This window comes from Chelonia mydas, chromosome 1, assembly GCF_015237465.2.
Source record: "Chelonia mydas isolate rCheMyd1 chromosome 1, rCheMyd1.pri.v2, whole genome shotgun sequence".
NCBI classification, from domain to species: Eukaryota; Metazoa; Chordata; order Testudines; family Cheloniidae; genus Chelonia; species Chelonia mydas.
This window is the reverse complement of record NC_057849.1, coordinates 99,533,055-99,557,720: the sequence shown is the minus strand read 5'-3', so window position 1 is coordinate 99,557,720 and position 24,666 is coordinate 99,533,055. Positions and strand designations below refer to the sequence as shown.

At 42.3% G+C, this 24,666-nt stretch overlaps 1 protein-coding gene across 1 annotated transcript in view; it reads left to right on the top strand.

Annotated features, from left to right (window-relative positions):
• NALCN (sodium leak channel, non-selective) overlaps nt 1–24,666 on the top strand; it is a 345,337-nt gene that overhangs the window by 223,570 nt on the left and 97,101 nt on the right. The window contains exons 14-15 of the mRNA XM_037896440.2: nt 5,180–5,317; nt 10,118–10,192. Of these exons, the coding sequence (XP_037752368.1) occupies nt 5,180–5,317; nt 10,118–10,192 (213 nt within the window). The remainder of the gene's footprint in view (nt 1–5,179; nt 5,318–10,117; nt 10,193–24,666) is intronic.

The following is a 24,666-nucleotide window of genomic DNA, read 5'->3' as shown; positions in this document are numbered from 1 at the left end:
AGCGCTGCAAGGCACAAACTGAAACACAGCACAGCACACACCCGGCACTGCGTGTATTTCCCTGATCCTACCTAGGGATCCCCACTGACTCTGCTCCTCAACATCTTCCAATTTCAGATGCCGCTATATACCCCTAGGAGCGCTCGCTACTAACCTGGGCACACCCTGTCCTCCCCTGCTCCAAGGCCATTTGGGGCTGCTGAACAGCTACATTGGCAGGCGAGCTGCACCAGGCAGCCCAGGGTGAGTGCAGGGAGTCAGACGCCAGGCAGAAGCAGCTCTCCTCCTGGTGCTCTCCTCGCATCCTTCCCAGCACAAACCAGCACATGGCACAGCCCTGGCCCCAGCCCGCCCTGCAGGGCACTCCCACGGGCCCACTGGGGTTCCTGCAGCTCACCCCCAGAGCAGACCTTCCCAACCTGCAAATTGCAACAACACCCCCCGTATCTTCAGCTTCTCCCCCAGCTGGAAGCCAACCCAACCCACCTGCCCCCTCTGCCAATCTGGGACGCTGCTCGGGCCAACAAGCCCCACAAATTGAGAGCGGAGCCTGGCCAGTGGGCGCAAGCCTCTGACCCTGACTGGGCACTGGCACCCTCTTAACCATGGTGCCCCCTGACCAGGGCGGCACCCTGGACAGTTGCCCACATCACCCACCCATAAGTCTGGCTCTGCTGCATCCTGAGAAGATCAGGGGGCAGTGGTAGAGATACTTAACCCTCCCAGTTCCAAATAGCAGTGGGCAGGGGGAAGGTGACACTGGGCAGAGGTTTGGCCATTGTCTTCCTTCCCCCTCTTATACCACTGGTTATCTCAGAGGAGGCTGAACAGCTTGACTAGTTCATCCACCCACTCCCTGTCAATAAAAGGCCCCTCCTGGGTGGAGGTTGCCAGCTTGATACTGCGGCTGATAACTAGGCCTATGTATTTGTCCAAAGTGTAAGCTCAGCTGTAAAAAGTAAGTGAAAGCTCATAAAGTGTCATAATAAATGTTGATGCGAAAAGTTGCAAAAGAGAGACAAACTGAATTAGTACAAACAAAAAGGCCTCCTAATATAATTCAATGACTGTATTAAGGTTATTCCTGATAAACAGAACAGTAGGGGATCAGAAATCAGTAAACCAAAATTAGCATGTTGGAAATTAGGCCTAATTGGTGTACAAAATAATGAGGGAGGGGATTGTTCCATCCATCATTCCCTTCTGCAGTCCCCACAAAAAGCCACCATCATGGCAGCAACCCACACCATCTCCTCAGATACTGGACCTGCGTCCTAATCCTGAGAGATGTCCTACCAGACCAGGCAAGAGAGAGGGAACCCATGTCATCACTACCTCCACTGGCTCCAGCTAAATCTGAACCACTATCTGAGATGTGAGACTTTGTCTCCCTCCCGCTACCCCAACATGTCCTGTTTTCTTCCCAATCTTATTTTTAACTCTTTTCTCTCTCTCTCCCTCTTTTTTTTCTTTCTGTCTAATAAAAGTCTGGCTTAGCTGGCCAAGACTGCATACTCTCTATCACTACAGTCAGCCTATGACCAGAGAGGCAGCTAAATGAAATGCCCTAAACAGCCCAGCGCTGGTGCAAGTTTGCCAGGTCTCAGACTGGCTGATAAAACCATGTCCTGTGCCTATGTTTTTTCAACAGCAAGCTTGCGAGTGAGAGTTAAAGCCAGAGACAGAAGCTGCATTTTCTATCTTTACTATTCTTTTCTGTTCTGTCTGGTGTATGCTTATCTTGTTTTGTCTTTTAGGAAATAAAATCAGACTTTAACAACAGCAACAATGACAGCTGCAGCCCATCTCAACTAACTTCTTCATTTCCCAAAAAGGACAGTTATTACCATCTTAAAAGACTGTCAGACAAGTGGGTTTTTCCTTCTAAAAACTCTGTCCAGCTAAAGGAAAGGGAACAAGGGATATTATTAAAATTAAAGCCCTATTTAATACTTTACCTATTTTTCCAAGTATTCTGTTAAAAAGTTAAAATGATTTTTAATGGTATGTTTGCCATGTTACTGAGCAGGCTGAGGTCTCTGTATAGCAAACCCTGAACCTTGTTTAAACTGTTAAATGTTGGTCAGCGACTGGGTTATGTTAAAACCTTTGACTCTTTGGGCCCATATATTCCATCTAAATTAATGCGACATGCACTCCTGTTTGCACCTTCATTCCAGTGGCTAAGATTCTGACAGATGGGCTGGATCCTTTAATTGGTTTACAGACTCTTGTTTGTGGACAGCTGTCCTCCCTGTTTCCTGGTTTCTGGATATAAGTTAGCCATCCTCCCACAAATTAAGCCCTGTTGGTCATGTTTATTGATAACGTTGCAACCTGCCACTTAAATGCATCCATTGTTGGTGGGGTCTTTCTCATCCGAAAACTCTGATTTATCCCAGGTGCTCCCCTGCTTTGCTTCTCATAGGAAGTTGGGACTTTCAGTTTGAACCAGCCCTGAAGGCTTGCTTGGTGTGTGATTCAACTCTGAAAAGTGACTGTGTAAAACTGGCACCATCTTACTTAACAGATAGGTTTAATAGTTTTATTCAGAGTTGTATGTGCTTACTCTAGTGACACAACCATGTGTTTACTACTTCTTACTCCAATTAGCACTGCAGAACTGTAACAGAAATGAGAAATTTAGCTGGATTTCAGTCAGCTGAATCTGCACAAGCTCCCTGAGGGCAGTAGGAATGTAGAGGTGTCTGAGGACATAATCTGAAGACATTTGAGCTGTGAAACCTTTATTACTAGTCATGAGGTACAGAGAAGAAAAATCTCAGCCTGACTCTCAGAACCCATGTTGAGTTGGCAGAGCTGTCAGTTCGAGAAATTACTTTACTTAAAAAACTCAGCAGTGTTGATATGGAAGTCACTGAGTGTCAAACATGGAACACCACAACACCACAATTACCATTTTTGCCATTAGGTTTGAGCATAGCACTGTGTTTTAACTTGCTGCTCCTTCAAGGACATAAAAATCCCACAATATTTCAACTTGCATTTATGAAACACCATTCTGCAGGAACATGGGTTGATTACATTTGTGTGAAGGGCTTTTCTGGTGGTGGTTCTCAAGGAATCCAACAAGAAATGCTTTGTGAGTACTATTGCCTGTGCTGGCTAGGCACAATGAACATAGATTAAATATCTCTACATCACAACAAGCTGTTGAATCGAGCAACCGTAATGGCAAGCGACATCGTGAGCTTCTCATTTCAGTTTCTCGCATACTTTGTTTTTTGTTCTATACTTCACTAAAATCTCACCTTAGACCATTGCTGCTTACCTGGAAAGAAAGTCAGTCTTGATATAAGACAAAAGTGAAAAAGGAAAAGAAACAGTTTAATAGACAGTTTGGTCACAGCCAAAGATTCGAACTCTCAAGATCAGGAGATTTTTTTAGATACATTAATTAAACTTCGTTTACAGGAGCATAGTACTTGACCAGTCTTTGCTTCTGTCTGTGGCGCTCCTATGGTATTGGTTGAAAAACATACAGTGCTTGCTGCAATCATAACCAAAACATTTTCTCTTGAATTGTATCCGTGGTAATTTGTCTTTTCCTGTGCTGAACAAAATAGTAGGACACCAGAAAGAGCTACCAGCTAAAGAATTTTCTCACATATTCGGACAGATTCTGATCTATGCTGTGGTCTCTTTGTCCTGCACCACCAGCATAAAGCTGCCCTGCACCTGACTTAGTTAGCCATGGGAAGATTAACTCAGTGGAGGGGAGCTGCTGGTGGCATAGAGCTGACCAGGATAAATAGGGCATGGTTAAGGCTCTCCATCCTTCCTGGTGATCCCCAGGTCCGATATAGGTCATTAGAAGGGATCCTAGAAATCCATTTGCCATGGAAAAACATGGGAAAACACAGAATTTGCATTTTTACAGAGAATCTTTAGTTTTTACATTTTATGAAAAAATAAAAACATATACAGTAGAATGAATCCCGTTTATCCAAGCCTCCATTATCCATTATCCTGCTCTCCATATTAACAAACAGGGGCTGACAGCGGGAGGCCTGGGTCCATGACCAAGCACTGAATTTAGGTTGTGAGGTGACATTTAGGACCCAGGTTGTCTTGATTTTTCTGAGGTTATTGCCTGACTGTGACCTGAAAATCATAACACATATCTCCAGCACTGAGTATAGACTGCAATGAACTCTACTGTACTTTGGTGTGCTGATCAAGTAGATCCTTGGCCTGCATGTTATGAAGAAAATGGCAGCAGATGGGATCTGCCTAACCTGCTGCATTGCTCTATTTAATGGTTGTCTTTAATGGTGCATGGGTCCAGCTTAAGTTTTGAGTTTTAACATACAAATCTGTAAATAAACTGGGTTCCTCATATACTATCAAGCTCCTAATGACCGCTGGCCGAAAAATTTCAAACATTGTCAATGAAAAATGTGTTCCATTTTCTGACCAGCTGTACCGCTTACGTGGTATGTACCATTTCACCCTTAGTTAATGAGGCGTTTGACCTCTGGTTCTGAGTGCCTCTTAACTTTAGAAGTGCCATTGAAAAATCTGTACCAAAAGTGCTAAGTAAAAAGTCAATAGGGCTTTGCACAGTTTTGGAGATCAGCTTGCATGTAACAGCTTGAAGGACAAGGGCCACAGTTTTTATTGTGTTTTCAAAGTGCCTGTAATGGTTTGCCAGGCAAGAGCCATGAATGTAACTTTTATCACTTTATGAAAACATTTAATCATACAGCTTTATTACAGGCATAAAGATCCAGTGTTTTGCTTCATATTTAGAATGTGAAAACAGTACTTAAAATAAACTGACCTACTCATAAACTGACAGAGCAATAAACCCCTGGAAACAATATCTTGACTGATCCTCAAACCCATCAAAGTCTTTATATTTCATCAACTATGGAGGATATCAAGCTTCATGTTGACTAAGAAAGTTGAGAGTGTGTTTACAGTTGTAAACTGTTACAGTTCAGTCAAATATTGGACTATTTGTGTCTGCCTCTGCACTGAAAATTGTGTGTAATCCTCATTCACAGATTTGAAATCCACGCCTTTGTTTATCAAGATAATAACTGGATTTTCTGCTTTGTCAAATCTACTCCATACAACTTTGATGGTTGTCCATAGAATTATTTTAATGCAGTGCGTGCAGCTATAATATACTTGTGATTCTTTTCTCCTGTAGGCATTCATGTCAATGTTCCAGATCCTTACACAGGAAGGATGGGTGGATGTCATGGATCAGACTCTTAATGCTGTAGGACATATGTGGGCACCTGTAGTTGCTATTTACTTTATACTTTATCATCTTTTTGCTACTCTGGTAAGTTTTGACCTGCAAATTTTCAGTGCTTTCCTTTGCTGCAAATTGCTGAATATTTCTTGTCTTGTGTATTTTACTCAGCTAGCTACATCTTATTGTCGTGCTCATTCTTAACTTTTCATGAAGGGACATGGGATTAATTCTTTGATGTATCATGAAACCTAGCCTTAATCTTTGTGGTACATGGTGGCCAACCTTGGTCTGGTGTGAAGTTTTCTGGATAACACCTAAGTCCCACTGTAACATAATACTATAACTGTTGACTACCATGGGCCCTCATAGTTCAAATGATCACAGAGTGAAACAAGGGCTATTTATCATGCAGAGATGCCCTCTTCAGTTTCATTGCATTCCTTTCACAGCTGTAATTAAACTGAAGAAAATAAGTTTAAAGCCTCATGGTACAAATTGTTAATTAGAAATCAGTACAATGCTTTTTCTATGATAGATGCAGAAATGAACACATGGGAAATATGTGATGCAGCCTATTAACTAATAAAACAATAAAAATTAATAGAGCAACTCCTGGATCTGTATGAAAGTTTGGATTACAGTAACTCCTCACTTAACGTTGTAGTTATGTTCCTGAAAAATGCGACTTTAAGAGAAACAATGTTAAGTGAATCCAGTTTCCCCATAAGAATTAATGTAAATAGGGGGGGTTAGGTTCCAGGGAAATATTTTTTTGGCCAGACAAAAGACTATACACACACACACACAGACACAGAATGTAAGTTTTAAACAAACAATTTAATACTGTACACAGCAATGAAGCTTGTCTGAGGTGGTGAAGTCAGAGGGTGGGATATTTCCCAGGGAATGCCTTAGTGCTAAATGATGAACTAGCAATTGGCTGAGCCCTCAAGGGTTAACTCGTTGTTAAAGTAGCTTCACACTCTACAAGGCAGGAGGAATGGAGGGAGGGGAGACAGCACGGCAGACAGAGACAGAGACACACACCGTGTATGTTGTGAGAGAGAGAGAGATGCGCATTTCCCTTTTAAGTACACTGACCCACTCTTAAGTACACTGCCTTGTTAAGTTAATCAGCAAGCTGAGACCACAGCTGCTGCCAGGAAACTCCCTCCGTCCTGAGCCCTGTTCTGTGTCCCCCTGCTCTATGGAGATGGAGTAAGTGGGGAGCAGGAGCAAGGGGGTGGGGGACACCCTGACATTAGCCCTCCTCTTCCCTCTCCCCCCGCCCCCAGCAAGCAGGAGGCTCGAGGAGAAGCTCCAAGGCAGAGGGCAGGAGCAGCACATGGCAGTGTGGGGAGGGACAGCTGAACTGCTGGCAATTGGTAGCCTGCTGGGCAGGTGCCGCACAGGGAACTTAGGGGAGCGGGGAGCTGATAGGGGCGGCTGCCGGTCCACCCTGGTTCCAAGCCCCCACCAGCTAGCTGCAACGGGCTGCTCTTTCTGCAAGCAGTGGACAAAGCAGGCGGCTGCCAAACGTTATAAGGGAGCATTGCACAACTTTAAACGAGCATGTTCCCTAATTGATCAGCAACGTAACAACAAAACAATGTTAACTGGGACGACTTTAAGTGAGGAGTTACTGTATATCTAAAGACATCTTTCCTGGTGTGCTGCAAATGGGCAAGGTTATGTCTATCTAGGTAGAGAGCAGAAGGAAAAGCAGTTCTGCAAAAACTCTAGATAAGTTAAGGCCTTGGTACTGTTTTTCAGATGCTGACCACAGAAAACACCACAATCCAATCCATGATCACCTTAGTTTCCATCAGTCCCTAAGACTAAATTATAGATGCATTTACCACTAGTTTCCCATGGTATATTCCCATGGTTCATCATATATTTTGTTTTAAAAATAAGAATATTCTTATTCCTATTTTCCCTTCCTCCATTCCTTTCTCTGACTTTCAGAACCTTCCTACCTTGTCTACAGTATCGATTTTATTATCTGACTTACTCTATGTTTACCTATGTACATACACCCAGTTTTCTGTTGTTTGCTTTACTGATTATAGAATTTCACCTGCACCATACCAAGAAGCTGAGTCCTTTCATATGGGCCAAAATCCTGATCCAATAACAGGTGCCAGTAAGGGGCATCTGATTCTCTTACAGCTACTTATCCAGATCATTACCAAACCAGCTGACCCTGAACAGGATCAGGCCTGATGGGGAGTGGGGGATGACTCCTGCTCTGCCATCAGAAATCACTGCTTGTTTGGTGGCTAGAGCAGCTTGTGTATATGAATTCCTCACTTCCCCTCCTCTGTACAAGGGCCACAGAGGTTACTGCAGCCCCATTTCAAGCTCCTGGAAAGGGGAATGGCAAGATGGAAAGAGGAACTGGGAAAATAATCCTGGACTTGGAAACACATGTTGTAAAGTTGATCGGAGGGTATGGGGAAATCTCACGCTCCCCTTTCTCTGACAGTGCAAGGGATATTCTTGGCCCAGTGGGCCACATCATTCCTTGTCTAATATCTCCATTTCAAGAGAATCAGTCTCCCAAGTGCTGTGCTGCCTCCCTGCCTCTCATCCCCAGCCATGTTCTGGAAATACCCCTGTACATACCAGTCCGTTGGTTTCTTCCATGGTATGTGGGGTTGTATGGGCACACACATATTACACTCCTGCTGCTCCCGCACACAATGGAAGAGTATAAAGGAAACTGCAAGGAGAATTTTGAGTTGCCTGGTCCCTATATGAATTATACCATACAGTGTCCCTGCAATTAATGAAGTGCATCTGAGTAGCAGGGAGAACACATGGTTAAAGTTGACATTTCAGGTCTCGGGTCTTCTCAGACTATGGAAGGGGAAAGAAATCATAGTAGAACAAAGTTATATGGAGACAAAAGAAAATGAAAATAGAAATAACAACATTGAAAAATGAAGAGGGAGAACGTAGGAGAAAAATGAATGTGTGATCAGTGAAGAGATGTGGAAAGAGTCAGGTTGCTACCAAAACAAACAAGAAGATGTCTAAGAATAAACAATAAGTGGCTAAAAAATAAAGCAATTAAATGTAGAGGTAAATGATAACTTTCAGGAGCCAGAGCACGGAGGAGTGATAATTGTATGTATTTGGCAAAGAAGACCGTAGAGAGCTGGAAATAAATGAATAGGTTTCTCAACAGAAGCTGAGAAAAAGTTGAGGCTTGAAGAACAGAAATTATTTTGGAAGTGAATACTGTTAATCCTGATGGGAACTGAGGAGGTTAAACAAATAATAAGTTTGGGTTTAACTGTTGTTTTGTGTTAAGTGCTCTAAGGTTTATGTTGAAGTGAAAGAGAATGATGAAAGTCTTGTGTGTCTTGATTGTGTGTGTGTTTATACAGATATATAGATATATAGATATATAGATATATATGACATAATGAGGTACTAACTTGCGATCTATTTAATAGTTACTGTGTGTCTCTTCAATGTAAACAGTAAGTAGTAAATGCCAATATAAATAGTTTCTTACCTGTTATGGTCAGGCCTTATGTGTTACAGTATAATAGACTATGCAGGTTGTTCAAAGAAAAACTACTATACCATAAAATTCTGACAGAATGATGGACAAATTCTCACTCATAATTATTAATGATTAGAGTGTTTCATGCTAGTGAAGAGGTATTGTATCTGAATTCTGCCTTGCTTTAGCATTTTAAAGGCCACTTTAACATTTAACACAGCAACCTCAGGACTGAAATCTGTTACCACTAATAGATGAAGTAGCGTTTAATTATGTAGCCTATTAAATATGCTCTTCACAGCAGGTGCAGGAAATCTCCTAAATATTGTCCAAGCAAATACGTAACAATAAGAACATTCTTTTTCTGAAGATTGACATTTTTCAGAAATTATTTGTCCAATATGTTGTTTATATTTCATGGTCCTCTGTATGACCCAAGTTTTCAAAAGTGCCTCAGTGACTTATAGGCATAAATCCCATTTTTTAAAATATTGTAGGGACCAAGGAGCCTAAGTGGCATTGAAAGTCTATGATGTTTAGGTGCGTAGGAATGCAGACAGACTTTCAAGTGCTGAAGTCACTTCTGCAAGGCATTTTGTACTGCCAGGGAATTCACCCCAAGAGCAGTTAGATGGTGGTTCTGCTTATACCTTCATTCAGGATTCTCAACTGAGAGAAGTAGCTTCCTTTTATGGCTTGGGCGCTGATGTGGCAAACAATGAGTGCTTCACTTTATTACCATGAATAGTCCTATTGAATCAATAGGGCTACCCACAGTACTAAAGTTAAGAATATGCATAAGTATTTGCAGGATTGGGGCCTACCTGAGGGGATGTGCTGAATCTGTGCATTCCCCTCTAGTCACCCTTGACCTTTCTCCTTCTCAGCTATCATCAGTCATACCTTGAGCTTCACTGGCCCCTGGCTCACAGACAAACATACTCCCATACCCTCCACTGCTTAGCACAAGGGAAGTTGCGGTAGCTTGCATAATGTAGTTTCGTAGTATTTCTCCTACTAAGAGCTACTTCAGGATTACACTTTGTTTCTTGTTATAATAACTTCGATTAATGTTAAGTGATTTCTTCCTGCTAGGTACATTTCAAAGGATATTAATTAAACATAAATAATGGATTGATCATGGAGTCTAAAATCTTCAAATTGTAATTTTAACTATTGTATACACAGCTAAATATAATATACTAACTATAAAAAAACTAGTAGATACAAAGGGTGAAATTCTAGCCCCATTGAAGTCAATGGCAAAATTCCCATGTATTTCAGTATGGTTAGGATTTCACCCACAGTATTTAATATTGCTTCTTAAGGGAAATCAAACTTTTTAAAAAATACTTTTAATTGTTTTGCAGATTCTGCTCAGCTTGTTTGTTGCTGTTATTTTGGACAACTTGGAACTTGATGAAGATCTAAAGAAGCTTAAACAAGTAAGAGTGTTTTTTGGGTTCCTTTTTGTTTTTTTCATGCTGGAAAATATTTGCATTAGAGAATAATCATGCCCACCATCCCCTGCTAAAAATGTGGATTTTGTATACATAATTGCACATTTTATAATATTCATCTTAGAATGGCTTCATTTCACCTATCATTATTGGCTTTTTGTTCACATTTCAGGTAAGTTCATCCATTTAACTAAATAGTTATTAAGATGAAGGGCCTAATCCTGTTCCGATTGAGATCAGTGACAAAACTTGTTGCAGGATTAGGGCTGAAATGGAGAACTATTTCATCAATGGCCTTTTTTTTCAGCTCTAAAATACTGAAAAAATACTGTGTGTCACAAGTTAGTGTAGAATTATTCTCTTTCATATATTAAAAAAAAAGGTTAACTAACGTGCTTAGATTATTTACACTGAAAACCTAAATTAGGGATGGTGTGCCAAATTAACTCTTATTAATGTTCTTCATATGGATTGCTCTTCTTTTGCTTTGGGGATTAAAGTAATTCATTTGTTGCGTTTATTTTGTATGTGATCGTTTACTACAAACTGTTAACTGGCCTAAGGATGGCTGTGGGCTCAAAGGTGATTCATGGGCTGTTCTTCCTTTGTACCTGAATTTTTTTCAAGAATGATTTTGTCAGAGACATCTCTATCACTTTGTGGCACTTGCAAATAATAGTATTACAGAAATACTTCAAGTTCTTTAGCAGATTTCTATAACCATTGCTTATTGATGATCCAATATTCTGCCTCACCTATGTGTTGCAAGTGTGACAGGGTCGGGCCAGATGGCTACAGGAGAGTAAAAGAAGGCAGATATATTAGCCCCAGGTTAAGTAGGTCCCTTTTCCCTGGGTAAGGTAACAGGGAAGGTTCCAGAACAATCAGGAACCTTCTGGAGACAATTAAGACAGGCTGATTAGAACACCTGCAGCCAATCAAGAAGCTGCTAGAATCAATTAAGGCAGGCTAATCAGGGCACCTGGGTTTTAAAAAGGAGTTCACTTCAGTTTGTGATGTGCGTGTGAGAAGCTGGGAGCATGAGGCACTAGGAGCTGAGAGTGAGAATGCGGACTGTTGGAGGACTGAGGAGTACAAGCATTATCAGACACCAGGAGTAAGATCCTATGGTGAGGATAAAGAAGGTGTTGGGAGGAGGCCATGGGGAAGTAGCTCAGGAAGTTGTAGCTGTCACACAGCTGTTCCAGGAGGCACTCTAGACAGCTGCATTCCACAGGGCCCTGGGCTGGAACCCGGAGTAGAGGGCAGGCCTGGTTTCCCCCCAAACCTCCCAACTCCTGGTCAGACACAGGAGGAGTTGACCTGAACTGTGGGTTCAGAAAAACGGCCAAACTGAGCGCTGCCGTGAAGCTCCAAGGCGAGCAAATCTGCCAATAAGCTCAAGACCCACCAAAGTAGAGGAGAAACTTTGTCACACAAGATTGAACTAAATTGTTTTTGACAATATGCCATTGCAAGGGGAACTCTTTACTGGCATTAGGAAATCTGAAAACTGGTCTTGAATAGGAGTATTCATAAGCTTAAAGATTATTCATATACTTAAAAACCTTGCTGAATAGGGGCCTACATCAGATCATCTTGGTAATACAGTAGAGCAAAACAGATTATGCATTTTGCCTCTCAGAAGACCATATAAGCTAAAATGACCTGCAATAAAAATGACTTAGGTGTGTAGGAAGCAAGTCACCCATTACTAATGTCTTACAGGAAAATTTTCGAAGGTGCGTAAGGCCCTGGTTTTTAAAGGTGTTCAGGCATTGCTCAGCTCAGGCTATGTCTACACTATGAACTAGGAATGTGATTCCCCTGCCGGTGTACACAAACTTACGCTGGCACTCCGTGAGCTAGCACAAAGATAAATAGCAGCATAGCTGCAGTAACATGGGTGATGGCCGCAGAGGCACGGCTGAGCTGTGCCATGTGCAAACCCACCTGAAAGTGGTGGGTGCATACTCACCATGGTTCAGCTGGGCCTCCACTGCCGCTGCCCAGGATAGTGCAGCTACACTGCGATTTGTAGTGTGCTAGCTCCATGAGAAATAGCGTGAGTAGGTGTACATGAACAGGGGAACCACACCCCTCGCTCGTAGCGTAGAAACGGGCTCGCCTGACAGGCATTGCAATTCTGAGGTTATAAGTCTCATTGAAAGGCAGTAGGACTTCGGCTTTTAAGTCACGAAGGTGCTTTTGAAAATGTTACTACTAGTCACAAGGCTGTGGTACGTGCTTTTAATGTTTCTCTGTGTTTAAAACAACCTTTTTTACAGACGATTGCTCAGTGATGTTAAAAGTCTTCCCTTCACACATTTTACACAAAAGTAATTAATACTATAGGTGGTGTTTTCTGATTAAAGGAGTATTTACAGTGAAAACCATGAAAAACGTGGCTTTGAAATTAATGATGTGCAACCGATTAAAGGACTCAAGGAGGAAAGTTTCCCTTGAGGTAAATGTGATGGCATCCCAGGCTCAGTGCTGATAGGGGCTGTGCACTATTATACTGAATTATTGGTTTTCTTATCACAGAAGATAAAGCAGAGTATTTAATTTAATGACATTTTGGTTTCTCCATTATAAACCGATCGTGAGAAGGAGAAAAAGATTGTGGGGTAATTGTTGTTTTTGATCGGGAGCATATCTGTAATGAAAATGGTTCTGTATCATTGCATAGAAAAAAATATATTTTTCTGTCTTTAATTAAAAGGTGAATGGAATCCCAGGAAATGATGCAAGCAACAGACCAGCTAATTTACAAGTCACTGATTCTCTAGAAATGTCCTGTATACCAGATAAAAATGCATCACCCTTTAGAAAATCCACATGCCTGTTTTGGGTGGGATGTGTTTCTTTGGGTTTTTGGTTTTGTTTTTTCATTTTCTGCTCCTGGAGGAATTCTGCACCAAAAAATTAAAAATTCTACGCAAAATATTTTAAAATTCTGCAAATTTTACTGTATATACAATTTTACTATATGTACAAATAACACTATATAATCACACCAGTTTCAGTTATTTTGGTAATTTATTTCAAAATACCTGTCAGCAATATGTCTGCAACAATACAGACACACACAAAAATTCCCCCAGGAGCAGAGAGTTAAAGAAACCCCTACGACAGCCCAGTTCTTGTTTCTCTGCCCCCACCCCCCAAGCCCAGCACTCACATCCCCTACCCCCCCCCCCAGAACCCAGCTATGTTGCCCCCCTAATCCAGACACACACACCCAGAGCCCAGCTGTGCCCCCACATCCTCCAGTCCAGACACTCACACCCTCTACCCACCCCACCCACCCCCCCACATCCCAGGGATCCAGAGGGAGAAACAGCCTGATGCTGGGTAGCAGGCTTGCACAGAGTTTCCTGTGCACCACCACCTCCTTCCTTTAGGGCATGCTGGGAACTGCAGCTGCTGGGAACCTCCAGTTCCCTCCCCCTGGCCTTGTCTTCTGTTTGTGAGCTGGGCTCTGCCAGGTCCAGTGGCTCCTAGCGGCGGTCAATATCTCTGCAGCCCACTTCTGTGGGGAAAAAAAGGAAATTCTGTGCACACATAATTTTCTGCAAAATTCTGCATTGTGCAGTGGTGCAGAATTCCCACAGGAGTAATTTTCTGCTTATAATAGCTGGAAAGATTGAGACACAGGGCATTTTCTGACAGTGAGTCACTGACCGGGAGTAGCACATTCAGGCCAGAAATTATTCCTAGCAACTCATTCCTTTTAGGAAATCACCTGCATCTTCCTCCTTATTTTCTTAATTACATGTATTTGTATTTATAATATTACATACCTATCAGGTTACTGGGGAGTCTAATCAGTTAGTATGAACAACAAACTCTGAAAATGTAAAATGATATGTAAATGCTAGGTATTATTGTTGGTTCAGTAAATATATGTATTACATTTAAAAAGCTACATTAAGAGAACACTGTTAACAATAGAAAGTCAAGCACTGAAAAGTTAGGAAATGCCAAAATTAAAGTTGTGTGTACACATTATGAGGCATGCTTTAATTACATAGTTTTTTCTTTTTTCGAAGACCCATGCCTCATTCAGTACAAAGAATGGACAATGCACACTCAGTGAGCAGCTGTTCAGTATTTTGTTTTCTCCTTGTTATTCAGTGGGTGGTCCCAGGCTTTGTTTATTCCATACCAGTCAAATCCTGCTCTGAAGACAGAATTATTATTTTCTTTGTGAACTTTTCTATTGTGTTCATCACTACAATACCTGAGTGCTACACAAATATGAATGAATTTATTTTCACAATATCCTTGTGAGATAAGAGAATTATCCGCATTTTACAGATGAGAAACTGAGATGCAGAGAAACTAAGGCCAAAAGTATCCACTAATTTTAGGTGCATCATCTCAGAGTCTAGGACCTGATTTTCCAGAGTACTTAGCATCATATAGTACAATATATGGTGAAAGCACAACTCCCATTGACTTCAGTTGCAGCTGTGAGCGCTCAGCACTTCTGCAAAATGGGCACCCAGAAAATGAAATATACAGTTAGTGACCACTTATGGAAAAATTTGATTTAAGTGACTTTCCCGGCATCAGAAAAGAACATAGTGGCAGAGGCAACAAAACAATTCTGTTATTGAGGGCAGCATTCAGTTGCTTTAACCTGGAGATCATCCTTTCTCTTCCTGCAGTCCCCTGCCTCATTCACTATACACCGTCCAACTTCTGCCACAAATGAAGTAGGGGTCCTACAGACACTTCTTCACTATACAAACATGATTCATTCCCAGAGCAGACCCATCCTGGGCACTGGATGAGGCTCGGGTCCTGTGGGAAAATATCATTGGGATCATGTAATTCAAGGCTGTATCATAATATGTTTGCACAAGGGCGACTGTAACGGGGCTTATGCCGTGCCCCTCCAGTTTGGCCCTTCTCCCCCTCTTCTCAGAGACTCAGGTACACTTCAGGCTGGTGCAACACCTGTGTTCTTTATTTGTGATCAAGTCCGCACCACCAGTTTCCAACTATATAAAGGCTTTTTACAACAGGTTGGTCTACCACAGGCCTGGCCAGCAACAGACTAGGAGACTCTCACCTCCCTCTGAGTCTGAGTCTAAGTCTGAGTCTCGTCTTGTCTTGCCTCACCTCACCTCGCGGCCTCCACCCCCCTTTGCTCCCACTTCCTCCCAGCCTAATAGCTCCTGCTAATGAGGCTGGCAGGTGTGGTCAGTTACCAAGCAAGCATCAGGCTATCTACCCAGCCCCAATCCAATCCCCCTGTTTGGGGCTGGAGTGGCAGGAGCTGATTAAGGCCTCTCTAGCAGCACCCTGCCACAGGGACAAAGTAAGGTTACACAGGGATTCCTAAATCTGGCATTTACTAACTTTTTAGTACCTGGCTTTCCTACCTTAAAGTTCATTTAACATAGTTTTGTTGTGTGTAATGTCCTAGCTTTTAAAAAAGCAAACTGAAAAAAACATCAGTTCCATTGTATGGTTTCATGGTTACACCAACCTGGGTCATCAGCAAGGTTAGAACCCTTATATCCAACATGCAGACTTTTGCCACTTGAGCTAACGGAATCACTGATGGCAGTGGTAGTTTGTCATCCTCTATATGGACAAGCACTAGAGGGGGATGATGGGGTCATAGGATGATGACCCCCCTTTGCCAGTGGGTTTCAGTGATATTTACCAACAGCAGAAGAATGCTGAGACATGGAAATCTTGGGTTCCAGTCCAGATTCTGGAGGTGAGCGTGCTCTAGTGGACACAGACCCTTCTGTCAATTCTCCTAAAACTTGATATTTTCTGCCCCATCCCTTCCAACCTGTTCCTGTCCTGTATCTTCCACACTCCTGGCTCAGCATCTCAGTCCCATTCTCCATTCCTCAGGATTCTCATTCCATACGCAGTCTCCTTCGCAGCAAGTCCTAGTCTCCCCCACTTGGGACTCCCTGTGCCAATCACCCCATCAGCACTCACTCTTCTCCCCTGCTCTCAGTCTCCTTCTCCATCCATTCTCTGGCTCATTGTCCCCAGTCTCCTTGTCCAGAGGGTCTCAGTTCTCCCTCTCAGTTCCTTGTCTGATCTGTCTCTCCCTGCAACCTCCAGTTACCTCAACACTCATGTTACCTGTCTCTACTGGGTCTTAACCCTCCCCCTCAGGGCTCCTCCTCCAGTGCCTCTCCCACCACCACCATGTGGCTCCTTGTCCCAGTCTCTTTGCCCAGCCAGTCCCAGTTCTTTCCCTGTTCTTCTGGAACCTGACTTCTTATAAGACCTGTCTCCCTTCCCAAGTTCCCAGTCCCAGTCTCCATGCCTAGCCAGTCCCACTCTCTCCTCCAGCTTCTTGTCTGATCTCAATATCCCCACTACCCACTGGTTCCCAGTCACAGTCTCCTCTGCCCCCCATCCTGTCTCAGTCCCCCCTATCCCCACTCCTAATTTCGTCTCCCCCACCATCGTCTTCCCAGTCTCCCCTTGACCTTCTTGTCCCAATCTTCTACTCCTGCCCTCCAATGTCTAGCTCTTGTCCTCACTGCATACAATTCAGGTGTCTTCCTCCTTCCCACTGCTTGAGCCCAGCAAGGGGAGACAGTTTCCTTGCTATCAGGCCTAAGCCTTGGCCCATAGCAACCTAGAAATGCAATTGCAGGGCAAGTTCTTCTCAGCTGCCTGTATTCCCAGGCTGGAGTATACCCAATGCAGATAGCGTATTTGGAAAATTAAGCTGTGGACCTCTAACAAGTTTGTACTGAGCATGTGTAAACTGCAATTTTTCAGAAACTTGTAAGTTGGGCAAATTTCTGTGGATCTTCACAGAAGCAGAAAAAGTTACATCACTGACAAATTTCTCCAAAACATGGGGGGCACTAGAGCATCTCTAAAAAGGGTCACCAGGAGGGTTTTTTTTTAACATGGGCAAAATGTTAATGTTTCCCTAGCCTAGTCCTCAGAAATGGCTGAACAATGTTATCTGAAATCCTGCAATAACAAAAAAAACAAAGAAAGTAAAAGGGCAGACACCTGATAGGGAAAACCCAGCCAGTCTCTCTAGCAATATTCAGTATCGGCAGAGCACTCGTTAAATGGATTAAGAATTGACTAACTGACCTCAAAATAAGAAAAGGAGTACTTGTGGCACCTTAGAGACTAAGCAATTTATTTGAGCATAAGCTTTCGTGAGCTACAGCTCACTTCAAAACTTCATAGATTTCCACTCCATACGGCTAAATGCAGTGCCTTGCATAATGACAGGTTTCAGAGTAGCAGCCATGTTAGTCTGTATTCGCAAAAAGAAAAGGAGTACTTGTGGCACCTTAGAGACTAACCAATTTATTTGAGCATAAGCTTTCGTAGCTCGGTGATCTTCCTGAAAACACCATCCTGGCCACTATGGATGTTGAAGCCCTCTACACCAACATTCCACACAAAGATGGACTACAAGCCATCAGGATCACTATCCTTGATAATGTCACGGCAAACCTGGTGGCTGAACTTTGTGACTTTGTCCTCACCCATAACTATTTCACATTTGGGGACAATGTATACCTTCAAATCAGCGGCACTGCTATGGGTACCCGCTTGGCCCCACACTATGCCAACATTTTTATGGCTGACTTAGAACAACGCTTCCTCAGCTCTCATCCCCTAATGCCCCTACTCTACTTGCACTATATTGATGACATCTTCATCATCTGGACCCATGGCAAAGAAGCCCTTGAGGAATTCCACCATGATTTCAACAATTTCCATCCCACCATCAACCTCAGCCTGGTCCAGTCCACACAAGAGATCCACTTCCTGGACACTACGGTGCTAATAAGCGATGGTCACATAAACACCACCCTATACCGGAAACCTACTGACCGCTATTCCTATCTACGTGCCTCCAGCTTTCACCCAGACCACACCACACGATCCATCGTCTACAGCCAAGCTCTACGATACAACCGCATTTGCTCCAACTCTCAGACAGAGACAAACACCTACAAGATCTCTGTCAAGCATTCTTACCACTACAATACCCACCTGCTGAAGTGAAGAAACAGATTGACAGAGCCAGAAGAGTACCCAGAAGTCACCTACTACAGGACAGGCCCAACAAAGAAAATAACAGAACGCCACTAACCGTCACCTTCAGCCCCCAACTAAAACCTCTCCAACGCATTATCAAGGATCTACAACCTATCCTGAAGGATGACCCATCACTCTCACAAATCTTGGGAGACAGGCCAGTCCTTGCCTACAGTCAGTCCCCCAACCTGAAGCGAATACTCACCAGCAACCACAGACCACACAACAGAACCACTAACCCAGGAACCTATCCTTGCAACAAAGCCCGTTGCCAACTGTGCCCACATATCTATTCAGGGGACACCATCATAGGGCCTAATCACATCAGCCACACTATCAGAGGCTCGTTCACCTGCACATCTACCAATGTGATATATGCCATCATGTACCAGCAATGCCCCTCTGTCATGTACATTGGTCAAACTGGACAGTCTCTACGTAAAAGAACCAATGGACACAAATCAGATGTCAAGAATTATAACATTCATAAACCAGTCGGAGAACACTTCAGTCTCTCTGGTCACTCGATTTCTGACCTCAAAGTGACTATCCTTCAACAAAAAAACTTTGAAAACAGACTCCAACGAGAGACTGCTGAATTGGAATTAATTTGCAAATTGGATACAATTAACTTAGGCTTGAATAGAGACTGGGAATGGTTGAGTCCTTATACTAAGTGAAACTATTTCCCCTTGTTTATTCCTCCACCCTTCCCCCCCACTGTTCTTCAGACATTCTTGTTAACTCCTGGAAATGTGCTGGAAATGGCCCACCTTGATTATCACTTCAAAAGGTTTTCTCTCCCCCTACCCCACTCTCCTGTTGGTAATAGCTCATCTTAAGTGATCACTCTCCTTACAATGCATATTTTTTCATGGTCTGTGTGTATATATAAAATCTCCTCACTGTACTTTCCACTTTATGCATCCGATGAAGTGAGCTGTAGCTCACGAAAGCTTATGCTCAAATAAATTGGTTAGTCTCTAAGGCGCCACAAGTACTCCTTTTCTTTTTGCAAATACAGACTAACACAGCTGCTACTCTGAAACCTGACCTCAGAATAGTTGTCAATGGGGAATCATCATTGAATGAGGTTGTTTCTAGTGGAGTTCTGTGGGGATCAGTACTAGGCCCAGTGCTATTCAACATTTTCATCAGTGATCCTGAAGGAAATACAAAATCACAGCTGATAAAATTTTGCATATGACACAAAGAGGTGGAGTGGTAAATAATGAGGACAGGGCAGTCATACAGAGTGGTATGGGTTGCTTGATAGGCTGGGCCCATTCAAACAAAATGCTTTTTCATGCAGCCAAATGCAAAGTTATACATCTAGGAACAAGGAATGCAGGCCATAGCTATAGAATGAGGTTCTGTAACCCAGAAAGCAATGACTCTGAAAATTACTTAGAGGTCATAGAGAACAAGCAACTCAGCATGAGTTTCCAGTGCGATGCTGTGGCAAAAAAGTTGTAATGGGATCCTTCGATATATAAACAGGGAAGTAGTGAGTAGAAGTAAGGATGTGATTTTACCTCTGGATACGGCATTGGTGAGACTGATACTGGAATACTGCATACAGTTCTGGTGTCAACCGTTTCAAAAGAATGTTGAAAAAATGGAGAGGGTGTAGAAAATATCATAATATCGTAAAAATCATTTGAAGGCTGGAGAAAACTGCAGTGGAAGACTTAGGGCTCAATACATTTAGCGTATCAAAAAGAAGATTGAGAGGTCACTTGATTACATTGTACAAATATGTTCACAAGGAGAAAATTCCACATACTAAAGGGCTCTTAAATGTAGCAGAGAAAGGCATAAAATGATTCAATGTCTGGAAGCTGAAGCCAGATGAATTCAAATTAGAAATTAGGCACAGTTTGTTAACAGTGAGAGTGATTAACCACTGAAAAAAACTACCAAGGGAAATGATAGATTCTGCATTTCTTGGAGTATTAAAATCAGGATTACATGCATTTCTTGAAGATATGATTATGTCAGACACAAATGATGCTTCAGTTTGGGTTCAATAAAGGGGTAAATGCGTGAAATTTATTAACTTGTGGTATACAGGAGGTCAGATTAGATAATCTAATGGTCCCTCCTGACCTCACGCTCTATGAATCTATGAAAATTTCTGTTCAAATGGTTCAAGTTTGACTAAGTATAAGCAACTGAAAACAGGGTCTTATAATGGGAAGTGTTAGGCAACCTTAATAATTGGTGGAGCTACCAGCACTGGCTATAATATATCCTTCCTATTTTACCCTTCAAATATTTGAAGACTTATCTCTTATCTTTCTCTTTACAATACCTACTTTCCTCTGACTTTTTTGTAGTGCCTGTCTAAACTCAGGTAATTTAAATCCACAGAGTGTTTCCCTAGCAGACTTCATAGTTTGATTCTATTCTCCCAGGTTTCATGTACTCTTCTAGGGTTTGGGTTTTAAAAAAAAAAAAATTCTTCCCTTTTAATGTACGTCATTGTTTTCTACTCCTATATTACAATTTCTGGACAGCTGACTCGAGTTCATGGGGCTCGGGCTAAGGGGCTGTTTAATTGCAGTGTAAACATTCAGAATCAGCCTGTAGCCCAAGTTCTAGGACCCTCTCACCTCTCAGGGTCCTAGAGCCTGGGCTCCAGCCCATGCCCAAACATCTGCACCACAATTAAACGGCCCCTTAGCCCGAGCCCGAGTCAGCTTGAATTAATTGGCATGAGCCAGCTGCAGGTTTTTAATTTCAGTATAAACATACCCTAAGTGTCTCAACCATTCAATAGCTGAGGGAACAGCATTGTACAAGTCCATGAGTTAACCAGGCAGCTCTTGCAAATAGGTGCAGCCTGCAAGTATGTGGCCTATATCTTCTAACTGGCCAGAGCGGCAGGGAGATATCACAAAGTCATGGGTGGTCATTAGCAGAACATCTGATCACATCTGAAGTGATTAAGCTTTACCCAAAGAAGGCATGGAAGGTCAAAACCAGGGAACTCTCATGAGATAGGCATTGGCTACATTTGAAGCTTGTTCTTGATGCCTAGTACGCCAACTGAAAGCAATACTGAGGTTCTGTAGGGGAACAGTCCAAGCGGGTTGCCTTGAGCTAAGCCCGTGGCTTGGTGGATTAACCACATCTTTAAACAGGGGTAGAAGTGGCATGTCTTTACTTTAAGGAGCAAATTCTGCAAGGTGACTTATTGCCTGCTATCTGGAGGGATGATGCTGGACAGGATCAGCAGCCAGGCCAGGTCGGTCGGTCTCATGCTATCAGTTATTATATGCATGGTTTCGTTCAGCTGAATATCTGCTAAGAGCTGAAAACAGCTGAGCAACACTAGGAAATCATCTTATGACTACACTACAATCTAAGGGTGTGATTCCACTGCTTGTGGTCAAATTCTTGTGGATGTTTTCCATGGTTACCTCTTTTTCAAATGGCTGATGCACAAAACTGCACTGTGACCCCTTGATGCTGGAAATAGAGATTTTCTCTATGTACTTTCCACCTCCGCAAATACCTAGCGGTCAGAGCTAAAGACAACTCCTTTTCTAGCATTTTGTTTTGTTTATGGTGACAGCCTTTGTTCTTCTGCTACAGGTAAGGTCTGAACAACACTTTTGTTCATCCTTCTCTTTAAGAGGTTTAAGGCCTGATCCTGCTCCCATTGAAGACTATGGCAATACTCCCATTGAGTTCACTGGTGCAGGATCAGGCTTTTGCAGTTCAGAATCTTTGCAAGAAAAGACGACGAAAGGCAATTTAGCAAGACAGTAGTGGCATTTTAATAGTGCATTGGTAGCATCTCACTCTGAAGGTCAGAAAGGAAACATCTCTGAGTTTTTGAACTGGTAACAGGAGAGATGCTGCAGATAAAATCCAGTTTAACACTGTTAGGATACCATCAAAAATGCAGGAAAAATAGGGAAATGTGGAAAGAGGGTATTTGCTGTTTTAAACAGGGATCCACTCACAGTTGATTAGAGTCTATACTCTTCTGCTGTAAATTTGAACAATTGGAATAATTAGCAAAAAAAAATCAGCAGACTTTTAAAAACCTTGAATGTATGTTTTGCTTTTCAGTTTTTTCTTTAGTATTTGTTTCTGTTTCCCTCCCCAATTTTATTGCTAAGGAAACAGAGCAAATAACCATTTGTTTCTCACTATGCATTTATCATTGATCCTGTGTTGCTCTCCACAGTACTAAAGATTGGGGACCCCTAATTTATGCTAAATCATGCATCATCATATTACATAAAAGCAAAGTATTTGGTAATTTCTGAATATTGTGCAAGACGGCCATTTCTGGCATAAATATTCTATAGATGGATTTGAAAATATACCCCTTCATGCAAGAGGGAGTCAGTAAAAGGTTGCCAAATAGTCTAGAAATAAATCAATTTAAACTGTCAAGAGACTGTAGTGCAACCTTAGACACTGTTTTTCTAAGCAGGAAAATTAATTCAGAGAAGAGATTCAGGCAATAAAATATTGGCTATACACTGCATGGTGCTGACCACTCTCAGCTCCTTTTGATGTTAGTAGGAGTCAAGGGTGCCCCACACCTTCCAGAATTGGGGCAGTTGTTAATGCAATAGCAACATTTCCTTCATCTGAAAGTCAGACAATTCAATACTATGATTTTGCAGAAGCCCAAATTCAGCCCTCTTGCTAACAGTGGTATTTTGTTTTATTTGAATGTGGTTCAGTCAGAGAAAGCAGAATCTGTAGCCTCTACCTTAGATTCATATGCAGTTGCTTACTCATTGTTAAGTGATTATTTTTAAATGCGGTTAGAAAACAGTGTTTTTAATCCCCTTCCCTCTTCAGACCTGGCTGAGAGCAGATAATTTCATGCTTTTGAGCAAGAAAAAAAATCTCCAAAGAGCAGTACACTTTGTGCAGGAAAACAAATGCAGAGTAAGATTATTTTTAATTAAGAAGAAGATAGCAGCATATTTTCAGACATAGAAGAAAAATGTTATAATTCCAGAAAAAAAAAAAGTATGCCAGCCCTGGTCCACCTGCCTTGAGACGCGGGAAGAAAAGTGAGCTAAATTTAGGGGAAATGGGCATCCCACAGCACCACGGGCACGGGGGCGGTAGGGTTGTGGAGGCAGCTGTTTTTGGCAGGTCAAAGGAACTATGCACTGTCAGTCCTGGCTTCGTTGCAGGCACATTTTTGTGCTCAGACTGTAGTGGTAGCTTTGATCCTAACAGATAATGATCCAAGTAATTACCTTTCTGCAGAATGAACTGTGGATATTGCTCTACATTGTGTATAACAATTCGGATATCTGTAGTATACACAGCTATATGATTTGTTAATCAGTGTTGATACATCCATTTTTAGGTTCCGAGTAATTTAAAAGAGAGTCATAAGGATTTCAATCTCTTGTTCCTTTCACTGTATTCTCCATCTTTCTCTCCTCACCCGTCTCCGGTACACATCCCACTTACTCTTCTGCTCATTCCTCTAGTCTTCTCTGTGTGTGACTACTCCACTCATTCAGCCCCACTTTGACATACATACCCACACAGTGCCCTACAGTCCTTTGCTTACATTAGCTGTTAGGAGGCCGGGTCAGCATTTGCCAGCCTGGCTGTAGAGAAAGTATGACTGTTCATCCCACCTATTAAAGCTTCAGCTGGTACGAAGTGCAGCAGTCCATCTGTTTGTTAGCACAGGTTCCATGAACACACTGACCTGGTGCTGGATCTCCAGTGAATGCAGAGTTCAGCGCAAGGACTCTGTCCTAATATTCAAAGCCTCCCCTCAGCTTAGCTGTTGCTTATCACTCCCTTCATGACCTCTCACAACAGCTACATTCCAATGAAAAAAAACCTGGCAACTGGTAGGAGGCTCATAAGTGTTGTAGATGGAACTTTCACAGGAGTTGGACCTAGACTACAGAACTAACTCCTGCCAGAGATAAGAATGACCAGGCCACTAATTTATTTAAAACTAAATATAAAACTCATTCCTTTGGATTAGCTTTCCATAAGTTCTTTCTATTTCTGTCATACATGCGCGCGCACACACACACACACAACTTTTCTATTTTTAAATACTTGGATGGTGCACAGGTACTATTTGCATGGGAGCATAGATGAACAGACAGACAAAACAGAGTATGGTCCAACCAACCCCGTACTTAACCCGTTTCATTAACTAACCCCATTAAATAGTTCTGCTGATAGGCACTATATCCTTCACTGAATAAATCCAAGTTTTTTGTTTGCTTCCTTAACTGCTGCTAGATATTAAGCTGATGGATTTGAGTCTCTGTACAGTGTCGCCCTGCAGGTATTCATCTCTTTATCCAAAGCAGTTCTAACAGCAGATACTAGCTAGAAAACCAGTAAGCTGTGAAAATACATGCTATTTTTAT